The 16300-nt window shown below is 42.4% G+C and overlaps 2 protein-coding genes across 2 annotated transcripts; both read left to right on the forward strand.

Annotated features, from left to right (window-relative positions):
• Nucleotides 1-258: 258 nt before the first annotated feature.
• Nucleotides 259-12765, forward strand: LOC6579511 (putative transcription factor SOX-15). The gene is made up of 3 exons (XM_032730341.2): nt 259-1412; nt 10045-10721; nt 10777-12765. Exons 1-3 carry the CDS (start codon nt 1360-1362, stop codon nt 12522-12524), a joined length of 2478 nt encoding a protein of 825 aa, XP_032586232.2. The 5' UTR covers nt 259-1359; the 3' UTR covers nt 12525-12765.
• An 805-nt stretch (nt 12766-13570) lies between these two features.
• Nucleotides 13571-16181, forward strand: LOC6587062 (vesicular inhibitory amino acid transporter). Its single transcript, XM_002012612.4, has 2 exons — nt 13571-14546; nt 14608-16181. The coding sequence occupies exons 1-2, from the start codon at nt 14179-14181 to the stop codon at nt 15902-15904; spliced, it is 1665 nt and encodes a 554-aa protein (XP_002012648.3). The 5' UTR covers nt 13571-14178; the 3' UTR covers nt 15905-16181.
• Nucleotides 16182-16300: the final 119 nt, after the last annotated feature.

The raw sequence follows: 16300 nt of genomic DNA on the forward strand, positions 1-16300 counted from the left end.
GCTGCTGCTGCCGCTGCTGTTGCTCTCTGGGGTCGAAGCTGCTCAGCTTCGAGCTGGGCCAAGACTGCGCAAAAGGTTTTGCTCGTGCGCTTTTTGGCCTTATGCATTCGACAGCGACTCGGCTCGAGATCTCAGTTCCGTTCACAGAGAGTCTCCCAGTGTGAGTGTGTGTGTGTGTGTGAGAGAGAGAGAGTGAGTAAGCGGGGTTCAAGCCAAAGTTTCGCCAGCTTGTTGCCTGGTTGCCAGTTGGAACTTGGCAGTTGGCAGTTGGCTAGCGGTTCGTCATCGGCGTGGTTCATGTATCTCTGACTCTGACTTTTGGGCTCGCTACGTAGGCTCCGGCAGCAGCTGCGTTGCGCTTATAATCATAAATATACATGCACATACATATATATGTATGTATATCTACATAGAGCGGCGTGCATCTGTATCTGTATATATCAGCTATAATAGTATATATAGGCCCGGTTATATGCCAAATGCGTTTGTGCTGTGCATTTTTCCCAAGTGTATTGTAAACTTGTGCGCCAACAACAACAACAACAACAACAGCAGCAGCAGCAACAACAACAACAACAACTTGCTCTCAGTTTCGTATTTGTTTTTTTGTGAAATGTTGAAGCCCTTGATTTTAAGCACCAGATACGTTCATTAGTCGTCGCAAGACATTTCGTGATCGTAAACGCGTTTATAAGCCAACCTCTTGATCTTGGCTAAGACGGCCAATACAAGCCAGCGGTAAAAACAGTTCACAAAATACACCAAAATATATACAAGAAATCCAAATAGAATTTCAGTGTAATCTGTAAGAAAAATATATGCAAAGTGCTAAAGAGTGGCCGAAAAAAGTGTACGATCTGGCTATAAAAGTGCTAGATTAAAAGCCAAGAAGCAACAAAAGTAAAATCTGATTGCAAAATTCTCAAGTGTGTGGAGTGCTTAATGTGGGTTAGGGCCTAAACTAGCACAAATTAAAGCAATACATATAACACATACACACACACATACATATATGTAACACATACACCCGCACAACAAATAGACACAAATTCACACATGCCAACAACAGCAACAACAACAACAACGAATGCGCAAATTTATGGTTGGTTGTTGGGTTACCACGGCCAGCAGTCGCTTAGGGAAAGAAAAAAACTAACGGAATAATGCAACATTAAGCAAAATGCTGCTGGCCCTGCTAAAGCTAAAGCAAAGCCCAAACCACCAACAACTACAGCTACAACAACATCAACAATCAGAACAACAACAACAACAACCTGCAACCATCGTCGTCGTCGCCGTCGTCGTCGTCATCGCAGTCACCGTTACCACGAAACGTAGCCGTTGCTGTTGCCGTCTAAAATGGAACCCTCATATGATCACGAACATCCACATCATCTGCTAACAAATTACAAGTAATATTTACATTTTTCCCATGCTATAAAAACAACAACCACTATAGCAGCTATAGCTACACACACACACACACACATATATATATACATATATACATGCATTTTTTTCTCGCTGTTTAATTATATCCAACCGTAGCGAAGATACATATCTTTCAAGATAATAACCATAATGAAAAATGGAAAAACTGCGCTGGTAGTTGTGAAGAAATTCTCTAGATATGTCTACTCTAAGTCCGCTGTGGCTCTCCCAAATATATATACTATATACAGAGAGAGAGGGGGAGTTCAAATCTTAGTCACAAGCACGACAACTGGCGCAGGAGAGCGAGATATAGAGAGAAAGAGAGGGGATATATAGGAGCTATGTATACCTTATATAGTTGTATACAACAAAACTTTGCTTAGATTTTATTTTAGTTTGTTTTTTTCTTACCTATTTTTTTTTAAAGTTTTTTTTAAGAGTTTAAAGACAGCCCCCGAGACAGTCACTTGCACTTGTATGCGTATGTCCGCTGCTCCGTTTCACTGTGTGCGTTCTGTGTGAATATGTAAATAGTTAGTTAGTTAGTTAGTTAGAATAGAACCCCGCCGCCTCGGAGTTGGTCAAGTGGAAAGTAAACCAAGAGAGCAACAGCAGCGCCTCAGAGCTAGCTGGTCAGCAAGAAAGTATGAGAAAAAACCTTAAAGAAATATATATGATAGAAATATAAAAATGAGAAAAAAAAACAATTTTTTTGTAGTTTTCAAGTCTCGTGGAGAGGTCAACATGCCGTTTCGCTCATTAAAATGATTTAGTTTTGATCTAAGCTCTCTGATAGCTATGCATGATATTAACATAGCATTAGGCTTCAAACATTTAACTAACCTTACCAAGCATCCGGTTCAGATTTCGTTATATATATATATTATGCTTTATACATATATTAGAAAAAAAAACCTCTTGAAGTCTTCTTTGGAAATCGCAAATATTTTGCGCTGCTCTGTCACATATTTTGTCACATTTTTGTTGTTGCTTTTTTCTTAGGGGCTTTTTGATGGGTTTGCGTTCGTCTTTGATGTGTGCTCTATAAATCAATCTACCTTTTGGGTAGACACATCAATTTCAAAAACTTTTTCAATTCAATTGATTTGCATTTTCGGAAAGAAAGAAAACAACACACAAAAAACTATTCAATTCCATTTTATTACCTCTAACTAATTTTAACTATCTATAAAGCAGTTCCGTTTCGTTTCGTTTCGGATAAATAATTTTATTATCCCTGCGTAAGATTAGTTGTTGAACAAATTGGGTGCTAAAAGATTTATTTTTCCTTTAAGACTTGACTATCCAGAGTTGGGGAAAAAAAATCATAATAGTAATTCTCCGTTAATAGGCATATAAATCAAGCGTCGACAAGTTAATTGTTTCAGCTAACCAGCCAACTAGTTAATTAATTAGTTTATGCACACTTCCCCCATATAATTATCTCTGTATCAATTGTAGCTCAACTAGATACATATAATAAATTCTGTGTTAACAGCATATTTTATATATTTCACTTTCACAAATAAATAATAAATTATAATGAGATCCATTAGAAGATTGAAAGGAAAATGTGAATGAGACATTATAAATTAAAAATTTATTTATGTAAAAACTACATATATAAATAAATACATAAAATATTAAGAAATTACTAAAAACGGATTGAGATAAGAAAATATAAAAGTTCATTACTTGATTCATAAATAATATTATAGACAAATTTAATCGGTCTTAGACCTAATAGTGCAGTCCTTACCAAAATCTTTTTACCATATTCTCGTTAAACCATTTAAAAAACCAAATGCAAAAAATATTTTGCATATTATTTTGCATTAAAAATGTATTATTTATATACATTTGTTTGTTTCAAGAAGAGATGATTGATATATATAAGGGTGGTATTTCCTGTTAGGGTGTTACTTGTTATTTTGTATTAGTAGTATTATTATTCATCTTCTTAGACAAAACACAAGATTCTCCCAATAGATTCAATACTTATCTGTAAATACTTCAATATTAATTTTATTTAAATATTATTGCTTATTTATTTGGTTTATTTAGTATATATATTTTTGTATCATTACTATTAGTTTCTATGTAAAAGTATTTATTTATTTTATTTATGTATTACTATTTGAATTTTTAATTATTATTTCAATTTGCAATATTATTATTTTTATTTAATTTAATTACTAATTCTGATTATTTTTAATTTCATAGTTGCGCTTTTCCAATACAATTGATCTCAAATTTTCCAAGTACCATATTTAAAACTGATCTACATATCGACACTTATATGTATATATAGCTATTCATGTAGCTAATTCTCAACCAGCCAAGCGCTGCGAGGGAGTTTGTTATGTGCGTGATAAAATCCATTACATTTCAGTACATTTTTCATGGGTCTCACTTTATATATATATAGTATTTTTTTTTTTTTCATTCTCTTTAAATGGCTTTTGTGTGTGAGAACTGGGTCTCGCGTTGTTTCTTTGGCGACGGCTGTAAACCTCATTAGCCGAACTCATTCGCAGGCGCGTTTCGGCTTCGGCTTGGATGCTCTCGGGCCCAGCAGAGAGCAGCCACAGCACCAACACCAGCAACAGCAGCCGCACCACCAATGACGCCTTGCTTCATTAGTTTAATTATGTTCGAGAGCAGGAATCTTTATATGCATACCACAAAGACTCTCATATGTGAGTCTTAGTATATGAGTCTGAGCTGAGCAGCAAGTCTTAGGGCCTCGGCCGGATCTGGCACTGAACGCAGTGCTCGCAGCTCTCGCATCTCTCTGGTGGCCTCTCATTCGTTCGCAATGAGACAAGTCGAGTCGAGCGGTTGCCACAGGTAGCTGCGTTTACCTTTACCAGTTGTTGTTGTTGCTCTTGATGTTGTTGTTGTTGGTTCATTAAAGCAGCGGGCTAAACGCGCTAAGATGGCGGTTGCCCAAGCCGGATGCTGTGGCTGTTTATGCTTATTGGTCAACAACAAGCATCTACATACACACGCGCACGCACGCACACACGCACGCACATGCTCATGCATATGTATGCGTAGCGACTGCGTCGTTAAGTTATTCCAGTACATCACACCTGGGCCGAAGTCGCCTTGGCACCACCACAGTCAAGCCAACAACAACCAGAGCAACAACAACAACAACAGCAGCCACTGAGGGCCAGCTCTTCGCTCTCGCCTCTTCTTCTTCTGTCTTGGCATCTTGGCCCGGTCTGGACTGGTTTTTGCTGTTGCTGCTGTGTTCAGGCAAAATGAGTTGGAAAACAAATGTATGCGACTTTTGAGGCGCCTCGCACCACCAGCCAATAGACTGCAAATGGAGCAGAGCAGATGCTGCATCTGCCACAGGCCACACCCACCGTGGCCCGCAAAGAAACCAAAATGGCTTTTATTACCACAAACTTTACAAAACTGCGTGCCAGTTGCATATGGCCGGCAACATTCATAAAATGGCTCTTAATTAATGTAGTCGAGAATGTGACAAGAGATGAGAAAGTCAACGGGGAATGGTAATGGGAAGAGAGGCGAAGATGCATAGAGACGTTCGATAGATAGATAAATTTATTTTGAGTTTTGATATTTTATTATCATTATCATTATTATTATTATTATTATGAAATGGTGTCATGGCTCCCTTTTTGTAGATTTCTACTTGGTAATTCACGAGAGACAGAATGTTTCATTGATTACCCATACTGCATTATTATTAATTTTATCGATATCTCAGTATTACTTTTATCAGTATCATAATAATAATTGTATTACTATAATCATCACTAGTATTATTATTAGTGTTAAAAGCAAGTTATAGATTTCGAGCCAGATTCTCAGTTTTCATTAATTATTCACAGATTGGTGACGAGCCTTATCCAAAATGCTTAAACTACAATACGGAGATGATAAAGAAAATCATCAGTACATATATCTAACTTATTTATTATTTTATACTTTGTATTGCAAATCAAATATGATTTCCAAATAGCTTGACTTTCGTGTTACGACAAGAAAACCCTAAAGTCTTAACTTACTATTTATTTTCATTTTTCCTAGCTGATAAATAAAATAAGTTAAGACTATATCAACAATATATCATATGTAAGGATATACTCTCTTTGGACTTCGCTACACTTCACTTCACAGAGGTTTTTCTTGTACCTTTAGTAGTTATAAAAAATTAAAGAAAATAAAAATATTATCTGGCGTAGAGGCAAAATTACTATGAATATTTAACTCTGCAAAATGTTTATGGGATAAATTTGTATACGAAATATTTTATGATAAAAAACTTTTTTTTTTTTAATAAAATATACATATTTATAATACATATTAAATTTTAATTTTTTTTATTATTTATAGAAATAATTAAACGGCAGCTTTCAGCAATGATAACAGATACTATAACAAATACGATAATAATTATCAGACACAGACTCGTACCCGGATATTTTTGCTGTAGTTAAATTATTTTCTAATGGGAAAACCATTTTTGAACTGCTTTAATTAAGAAAATAATGACTCAGGCTACAAGGCGGATACTTAATATTTAAATATACAATGCAATTCGGGTTAAAGTTAAAGTTTTGAGTATTAAATTGACAAACAAAGCATAGAATTAAAATGTGTATAGCTAAGTTTCAAATTTAAGTTATTTTAAAAGAAAAACAACTAAATTTTAATATGATTTTATTTTAAAACAATCAACCTGTAGTTTTGTTTATAATTTATTTGCTTAAATCGTTTTATAAGTGCACTAAAAATTACCCAAAAACAAATTAAACTTTTTTTTTTTTTTTTTTTATTTATTTATTTATTTATTTTTTTTATGAATGCATATATTAATATTGTAATAAATTTAAGTGGCAAAACAAAATATATGCATATATATATTTATAATGATTAAAAATAATTATATTTAAATATATTTTACATATACTATAAAAAGTTATAGTATTATACTATGTACGTAAGGGAAAATATACTTTCTATGCAGTCGTTAGGCTAATATGTATGCTTAAGCATATGTTATGGAGCTTAGGTCTACAAGTTCCCACGTGCCAGATATCTGGCAAAATACATATGCTTAATTCGAAGAGTATGCCATTAAAAATATTTAGAATTTTCACCTGCCTCGTATTAGACTAGAAAGCAAATGCTTCGTAAGTATTTGGAACGTGTGAATAGACGATCAACATGCGAGAGAGTAAATTGAGTATGGAGCCAATGCTTATAGAGAGGGTCTCACTTTCGCTGAGGCTTTGCTAAGACTGTAAATTATAGTATATAGTTGCTGTATATATAGAAAACTGATAAGTTAGGAAATAGTATACTAAAATGTCGCATATGCCAAACGCCGTCGCCTTTTCGATTGTCTGTTGCGTGCCTCGAAAGGGGAGGCTGGGGCAGCCAAGTTAAAAGGCTGTCTTTGCGACACGGCGACACATGAATCACAATATGCTAAAGGGCTGACACTCTCTCCCGATCAATGCGGCTTCTGAATGAAGTTTTTTGTTTCTTCTTTATTTCGTTCCTGTGGGCTTGTTAAGGCCAGAGCCAAAGTTGCCTACTTTGCGGCAGCCGCCAAGTTGCCAAGTTGTCCGAGTTGTCCGAGTTGTTCAAGCTGTTCGAGTTGTCCGAGCTGCTGCTGCTGCTGATGCTGCAACCGGCGCAGTTGAAGCCACCAGCAGAGTCCCCCGTTGCGGTTGTCGTAAACAAAACGCTGCACGCTCCGCGCTCCACGCTCCACGCTCCACGGTCTGCAGTCAGTGCGGACGTTCAGTACTTGGACAGCACAGACAACGGACAACAGACAGCAGACAGTGGACAGTGGACAGTGGACGGAGAGACAGAGAGACAGTGGACTGGGCGACATACGATGGTCAGAGAGAAGGAGAGCGAGAGCGAGAGAGAGAGAGCTAGAGAGAGGGAGACAGCAGCGTTGGACAGAGGACCGCAATGTGGAATATGTGGCATTTTGCAAAGATGTTGACATTTTGCGCGCATAAAAATGCCAACTTACCGGCCACTGTATGTGTCCTATTTTAAAATCAGGGCCATGGCTAAGACGCTGCCCGGCTGAGCACAGAGCACAGGGGCTAAGCCAAAGCCAAAGCCAAAGCTAAAGCTAAAGCCGCATCGTCGTGGATCGTGAGCGCGCGCTTAGGCCAAAAGCAGACCAAAAGCAAAAGCCAAAGACCAGTTGGACAGGCGTACAGACCAGGACGGTATAATTTTGTGTAGCTGGCTAAAGTATTTAGCAGCAGCAGCAGCAGCAGCAGCAGCATGCGGCGGCAACAGCAACAGCGGCAGCCGCAACCGAATATCAAAAACGTAACGATGTCACCAGGAACCCTCAATAAATTATCCAGCTGAAGCTGAAGCTAAACCAGGGGCTCAGCCTGGGCTGGGGCTTTAGCTCTTGAGGTTTTGTGTCGGCATGGCCTTTTGGGCCGAAAGAGAGCTGAAACTAGAGCGCCTAGTTGGGGCCAAGGTAGCCTGGACTACTGGCCTGGGTCTGGGCCTGGGCTTGAGCCTGGTCTGGCGTGGCCTGGCCTATGGAGCCTAACAATTAGGCCGAGCTCTTGTTGGTAGGCAAAAGAGCAGACGGCAGACAGCCAGACGGCCGCCGAGAGACAATAGACCAAAAGTGTAGTGGGCAGCAATAAATTCAAACGGTAACAAATCGAGCCGAGGGGCCAAGACAACACGCACACACAGAGCCCAAGTGGCAGTCGAGAGGCCGTAGATCGAGCGGGTCGGGTTCTCCCTTAGGGAGCGAACCTGGAGCAAAGCTTTGGCAATATTTAAACTTGTCTCGTTTGGCTGCTGCTGCTGCTGCTGCTGCTTTTGCTTTGGTTCTGCTTGAATTCCTGGAAGCCGAATTACTTTGAAATGTGTCGATATGTCGCAACTTTTAAAAGTTATGCATAAAGGTCTGGGGCCCCCGAGCCGTAGCATACAGCTCCTGCTCCAGCTACAGCTACAGCTTCTTTGCTTACTCCACTGCCTGGCGACGGTGGCTCGATGGCTTGGTGGATCGGTGGCTTGGTGGATCGGTGGCTCGGTGGCTCAGTGGCTTCGGCGGTGCGGCCTCCTTTGATAATACAATAGCTGCACGCGCCCAATTTACATTTATGTCCACTGACATTAAGGAGCGCAAAACGTTGCAGGCCAGCCATCCAGCCGGGAACCTGGTCCAGTTTTCAGCCCTGCCCTCCCTGCCGCCGCCCTACCCTCGAGCCCCTCCCGCAATCTGCATTCGCCATTCTTCGATTCTCGTTGGTGTCTGATATAAACGCAAAGTTTATACCTTTGTTTCCCTCTGCTTTGCCTCGTTTTATTTTTATTTTATTTTATTTTATTTTTTTTTATTATATTTTTTTCTTTTTGCGTACCGTGAAAATTGTCAACGTATTTAGCAGCGATTTTAAATATCATTATAAGGCGGACTCTGGCGACATTTTTGCAACTGTCGTACGTAATTTTCAACAGTAGCTCATAAACACAAAGGGAAACATGCTTAAGCGATTCCATCTCTAATTAGGCACTCTGATACCTGTGCAGGTAGCACCTTTCAGAAGAGATGCCGAATGTACGTACATACATGTATAGAAGTACATATGTTAAGCAGCAACAACTCTTCGGCTCAGATACTTACATATATGTGGCAGCTCTTATTATTTTAGTGAACATTTTCAGTTGTGTATAAAATACTTACTTATGCTATTATTTAATGATAATATTGTATATATGTACTACTTATTATTGTTATTTAATTAATGATAAACTATCTTATATATGGTCTAGGTCTTATATATGTTTAGTTTAAACTTTAAAGTCATAGAGTTGCATTGAAGAGATTGTTGTAGGAGCAGGTTAATTTATTTAATTCATATTCTTCTGCTCCATTTCCTTGCTCTCTTCTGCAACGCCTCCAATACATTCTCCTACTTACTACTCTTGTTACTTCCTCTCCGAAAATTCAGCAGTTATATAGGTATGTATAGTAATCTATTCTTCTACCTTTAGTTAATTTCCCATAGTTCTTCTTCTTCTGCTCACTCTTGGAATACTCGCACTGCCTTCTTCTCCTATCTCGATTTTATGCTCTCATATTTATTAGATGAGTTCATGAGTGTCAAACAAATAAAATTCCAATGTGAAATGCTCGAAATGTGTTGGGTGACATTCGATAAGTGAAGAGCTTCTGAGTGAATGGAGGCGCTCGGTGTATGTCTCCGAAGCAGAACTCTCAACCGACTTAATGCCGAATGGATTCCATTTGACGTATATATTATATATTATGAGTAAAGTCAGGAAGATTCTTATATACATTCATATATATACATACATTTATACATGTATACGTCAGGCGCAACATTAAATTATAATACATAAAAATCAAACACAATATAAGTTATGAACAGTTTGTTAGTTATCATTGCTGAAAAATATTATATAATATTATATATAAAACATAATATCTAAAAATATTTTCCGTCTAGATTTACTAATATTTAATTTCCACATAAATACCATAAATTTTATTTTTTTTTAAATAAATAGTAATCTCTTCATCATCTTTTCTGCTTGCAGTGCTAAAAAATATCCTCACGTGTCCCGGACACCGGAGTATAGCCACTCGACCGTGGGCAGCGATTATCCGGAGCACGGTGTCTACTTGTCCGACGGACGGCTGCTGCACGAGAGTCCCAGCGATAGCATCTACCATGTGAGGCAGGGCAGCGAGCACTCCTCGCCCAGCTTACACTCTCCAGCCATACAGTGCGCCGGCTACGACAACGAGCACTCGATGAACGAGGCGGCGCTCTCGGTGCACAGTCACAGCCACTCGCCAATGGTGTCCAGTGCGTATAGTGTGGGCGGCGGTGGTGGCGGCGCAGCCACTTCCTCACTGATCAACAGCAATATACCGCTGCTGGGTGGCGGTGGGAGCTCGGTGCTCAACAAGTTCTTGTCGCATCCGCATGCTGGAATGGACGAGTGCGGCGCAGCGCCACTGGAGCCGGCGTCCATGTGGAGCTACGACTACAAGGGCGACATATGTGCCTCCAATTGTGGCTACCTGGATCGGCACAAGGCCTTGGCCAGCGATCTGAAGTACAGGCCAGGCGGCAATCAGTCAAAAAGTGCCAAAGAGTCCCGCATTCGCCGGCCAATGAACGCGTTCATGGTCTGGGCCAAGATCGAGCGCAAGAAGCTGGCCGACGAGAATCCCGATCTGCACAATGCCGATCTCAGCAAGATGTTGGGTAAGTGGACTCGCACATCTTCCAGCTCCAGGGTCTAATATCTGTTTTTCTGCAGGCAAAAAGTGGCGCTCCCTGACGCCGCAGGATCGTCGACCGTATGTGGAGGAGGCGGAACGTTTGCGCGTCATTCACATGACCGAGCACCCGAACTACAAATATCGGCCCAGGCGGCGGAAGCAGTCGAAGCTGCGCACCCTGCAGCCGGGCAAGGAGCAGCAGGCAGAGGCTGCCGCACAGACGGCGGCCGGCGGAGCCAAGAACACGCCCAAGCTATCGTCACCACCGTTGGCGACAGCCACCAGCGGCAGCTACAACACGCCCACCGACGACAGCCGCAACTCCACGCCCCAAAATGTGGGCGGGCTGTACGAGCAGCCATTGAAGCCGAGCTACTCGCCCAGCTCCGTGGACTGCTACAGCAATGCGGATAGCACGGAGCAAATCGAGTCTCTGAATGCCAGCTGCAATGAATCCTCCCCAGTGGGCAATGTCACCAACGTCTCTAGCTATGACAGCTCGCTGCTGCTCAAGAAGCTGACGAAGCCGTCGCCGGCGTCGTCCAGTCGAGCGGCCAAGCAACGCAGCGAGAAGCAAGCGAAGCTGGACGACAAGTCCAAGCAGCAGCAGCAGCAACAGCAGCAGCAGCAGACCAGCCTGTACGCCTCCTATCCGCTGAGCAGCTCCGTGGCCGTGGTGGCGGCGCGTGGCATGTACGTGACGTGCAACAATCGCGGCCTGCTGGACCATGGGCACTCGGTGAAGGGCACCTTTTATCCGCCCGTGTCCAGCGCTGACGACGATGCCGGCAGCAGCATCACCACCATGCGCCAGCCGCACTGCAACACCAGCTCCAGCCTGTGCACCACCATATCCAGCGCCAGTGCCAATGAGCTGAACAGCTACACGGTGGCCATGGCCGAGAGCAACTGCAGCAGTGGCGGCGGCGCCAGCGGCGCCAGCGTCGGCAGCCTGCGACTCAGCTTGAACGATCTGGGCGCCGTGTCCAATGATTACCTGTCCAGCGTGAATGCCAATGCGTACGGCATGCAGTACGAGGACTTTCTGCGCTACCAGACCAACGACCTGGACTACGATCAGCTGAAGGAGACGACGGCAGCGACAACGCCGACGACGTCCGACAACGGGGCACAGAAGTGCGCCAAGTATCCGGACACCAATCACAACTATGACGACTACGAGGCGGAGGCCTATAACAATGCCATGCTGCTAACGGCGCCGGGGCCACCGCACAGTGGAGCCACCACCGCCAGCTACTACACACAGCTGCCCTATTCGCTGGCCAGCGGCGCCTGCACCGCCTTTCCTCTGCAGCTGGCGGTGCCCTTCCAGCAGACATCGGCCGCTGGCGGCGCAGCTGCCTATGGACAGCCGATGCAGAGCAGCTACCTGCACTACGGCAACTACTATGAGGCCGCCAATGGAGCGGGTGCTCAGCTGCTGCCGCAGCAGGCGCCAGCTGTAACGCCGCCAGGCACGGCTATGCAGCAGCAGCAGCATCATCATCATCATCCCCATGCCCATCATCATCATCCTCATCATCATTTTGCAGCCAATGGCGGCAGCTCATCTCCTGGCATGGTGGGCGATATGCTCTTTGAGCATCAACAGCAGCAACAGCAACAACAGCAGCAACAGCAACAGCAGCAGCAGCAACAACAACATCAGCAACAACAACAGCAGCAGCAACAACTTCCACAACAGCAGCAACAGCTGCATCCGCGCAAGGACGATGAGATTAGCAACATCCTGGCGGGTGTGCGCAAGACCTGCTACAGTAATTAATTAACGGCGGCAGCTCACAGTATCCGCCAGCTCAGAAATTTGTTATATTTGAATGTAGAGTTTAGCGCTTGGTTAACGGTACGCATAAGTATTGCTCCCCCTACCTACTCCTGTCTACGTCCCAATTTCCTTCTTTACAAAATGTACTATATTTAGAGTTTTTCTATTATTAATCTATCATATGAGATATGTTAAACTTAAGTTAGTTTGCATTGAAATAAAATCAAATTCGCTATGAAAATATATAATGTTTTAATGTATGTATGTGTATGTTTATGTATGTATGTATGTTTTGCATGTATGGCTCTTGTACCAGAAAAGATAAGGACTTTTGTCTTCATAAAAGTACAGCATATAGAATAATATGCGTAATTTATTTCATTTAACAGCCTTATATAAATATCTAAATTGAAACAATATTTTGTGCAAATATTTGTTGGTTTGGTAATTAAATATATTATTTGCGCATTAAATGACAATTTAGTACCAAACAACAGTCAATTGAATTGTGTACTATTTCGTGGCAGCAATGTGTACCTTTTGTTATCGAATTAATTGTGGTACCAATGTGTACCTAAACTTTTAACATAAGTTCCACTTACGTTGGTACTGGTTCTCTTATGAACTGTTTGGTACACTTTTTGCTTGCTAGGGTTCGTGTCTTTGATAAATTACGATGATTCACATTGATTGCGAATAAAAAGCGAGTCTAACGAATATATAAATTAAATGTAAATCTAATTACAAACTAAATTTATTTAAAAAATAAAACGATCAATAATAAGGCACATTGGCCATTATTAAAAACATTTAATCAGAATTAAAACGTTGTTAAATATATTTAACAGTTGCGTAGAGCTTCAAAATTCAAGACAAACAAAAAAGGTACATTTGCATTGCACGAAATATTTGCTACGCATCGAATGTTATCCAAGTGGGGACCACCTGACTCTTGTGACACCAATATACACAGCATCTGCCAGTGAGGCTGGCGACTGCGCAGTGCGTCCTCTGAGCAGTTTGCTGGGGGGGCCAAAGAGGCAAAGAATTTTTCTTTTCTTGCTGTGCGCTGCTGAAGGGCTAAAGGATTGCCGTTTAAACGTTACATAAAATTTCCATAATAATTTCTGATTTGTTTTTTCAAATAATTCCACATAATTCGGGTCGAGCTATTGAGGCGATGCACTGCACCAATTCGAGTTCGAGTTAAGCTAAGTGAGCCAAAGATGTGTAAAACTCAGATAAGAGCATTCGCATAGGGCGCCATTTGTGCGCTGCATAAGAAAATTGTTAGTGTAAAGAGAAAAATTCCATCAACAAAATTTGCTAATTGAAAATTCTGCTTCGCTTTTATTCACACACACACACACATATGTATTAATGTATATAGAAATATTTGTTTAAATGTGTCTTAAGTTAAGTGCATAATCAGTAGCCCAACGGCAGCAATTCGACAACATTTGAGAATTCAGCAAAATCGATAAGCTTCAGCATCGGCATCAGCATCAGCATCCGCACTATTTGATAGCCACAGCAGGGGGGCCGCCGTCACCCAGCCAGAAGGCAACTAACCAACCACCCACCACCAACAGCACCACCACCAACAACATTCGCATAAGCCACCCCACCTGATATAGTAGTATTTGTCGCAATCATGTCATTCATAACGAAATTGAAGGCGACTCCATTGCCGCCATTGAAGAATATACTCAATGTGGCCATCCAAACGGCCAGACAGCAAATTCCAGAGCGCAAGGATTACCAGCAGCCACCCGGCTCGAGCGGCAGCCATCCACATCTGCAACAGCAGCAGCAGCAGGGTCAAGGTCACGGCATGTTTGCGCCAGGTGATGCCAATGGCGATGGCAGCGATCAGCCCACAGAGATGAGCTCGAATCCCTTTCGCAATGCCGGCAGCTGGTCAAATGAGGATGGCGAAGGGGACTACAAAAACGAATACCAGAGCACATCCTTTGTGGGCAACGATTACGATGGCAGGTATCAGCAGACAGATGGATTCAGGTGCGTAGCAGAGATTAATTTCACTATGATGCAATTCCTCAGACTCAAATCCTTTTTGCAGGCAGGGCAGCATCGCCTCGGAGGGCAGCTCGTTTGTGTGCGAGGGTGAGGGTGGCGGCGGCTCCAAGATCGACGAGTTCCAAGCGGCCTGGAATGTGACAAACGCCATCCAGGGCATGTTCATCGTATCGCTGCCATTCGCAGTGCTCCACGGCGGCTACTGGGCCATCATCGCTATGGTGGGCATTGCGCACATCTGTTGCTACACGGGCAAGGTGCTCGTGCAGTGCCTCTACGAGCCGGATCCCAGCACGGGTCAGCTGGTGCGCGTACGGGATAGCTATGTGGCCATTGCCAAGGTATGCTTCGGTCCCAAGCTGGGCGCACGAGCCGTCAGCATTGCCCAGCTAATCGAGCTGCTGATGACCTGCATCTTGTATGTGGTCGTCTGTGGGGATCTGCTGGCTGGCACGTATCCTCAGGGCTCGTTCGATTCGCGCTCCTGGATGCTCTTCGTGGGCATTTTCCTGCTGCCCATGGGCTTCCTCAAGTCCCTCAAAATGGTGTCAACGCTCTCCTTCTGGTGCACCATGTCACATATTGTGATAAACGCCGTCATCCTGGGCTATTGCCTGCTGCAGATTGGCGATTGGGGCTGGTCAAAGGTGCGCTGGAGCATTGACATGGAGAACTTTCCCATTTCACTGGGCGTCATTGTCTTCTCGTACACCTCACAGATATTCTTGCCCACGCTCGAGGGCAACATGATAGATCGCTCCAAGTTCAACTGGATGCTGGACTGGTCCCATATAGCCGCTGCGATATTCAAGGCTGGCTTCGGTTACATCTGCTTTCTCACCTTCCAGAATGACACGCAGCAGGTGATAACCAATAATCTGCACTCGCAGGGCTTCAAGGGCATGGTCAACTTCTTTCTGGTCATCAAGGCTATCCTCAGCTATCCATTGCCATACTATGCTGCCTGCGAGCTGCTCGAGCGCAACTTCTTCCGTGGCCCGCCAAAGACCAAGTTTCCGACCATCTGGAATCTGGATGGTGAGCTGAAAGTGTGGGGCCTGGGCTTCCGAGTGGGCGTCATTGTGTCCACCATACTTATGGCCATATTTATACCACACTTTTCGATACTGATGGGCTTCATTGGCAGCTTCACGGGCACCATGTTGAGTTTTATTTGGCCCTGCTACTTCCACATCAAGATCAAGGGCCATTTGCTAGACCAAAAGGAGATAGCGAAGGACTACGTCATTATTGCGCTGGGCGTGCTTTTTGGTGTTATAGGCATCTATGATTCGGGCAATGCTCTAATCAATGCATTCGAAATTGGTCTTCCATTTTAAAAAAATTGTTACAAAACGAACGAAAACGAGAACAAATTTATAGTTTAGTTAACGAAAGCTCTAATCAAACTACCAATAACAAAGTATATATATGTATATCTGTATATACACAGTTATACATTTGTTGGATTCGTCTGGGCTGCATTCATGGCATGTCTTCCAAACTAACTAAATTTGTCAAATGCAGTCCATGACGGATATCAAGAAACTTAGTCTATAAGAAATGAAACGCAAGTCTTCCAAAATGCGAACAAAATGTCTTCCAAACATGATAAATATACAAAAAAAAAAAAAAAAAAAAATATATATATATATATATATTTATATAAATATATATATTTAAAAAGAAAATCCTAAGCTAATTTAAGTAACGAGTATTATATTATTGTATGAACG

This window comes from Drosophila mojavensis, unplaced genomic scaffold (assembly GCF_018153725.1).
Source record: "Drosophila mojavensis isolate 15081-1352.22 unplaced genomic scaffold, ASM1815372v1 contig_80, whole genome shotgun sequence".
NCBI classification, from domain to species: domain Eukaryota; kingdom Metazoa; phylum Arthropoda; class Insecta; order Diptera; family Drosophilidae; genus Drosophila; species Drosophila mojavensis.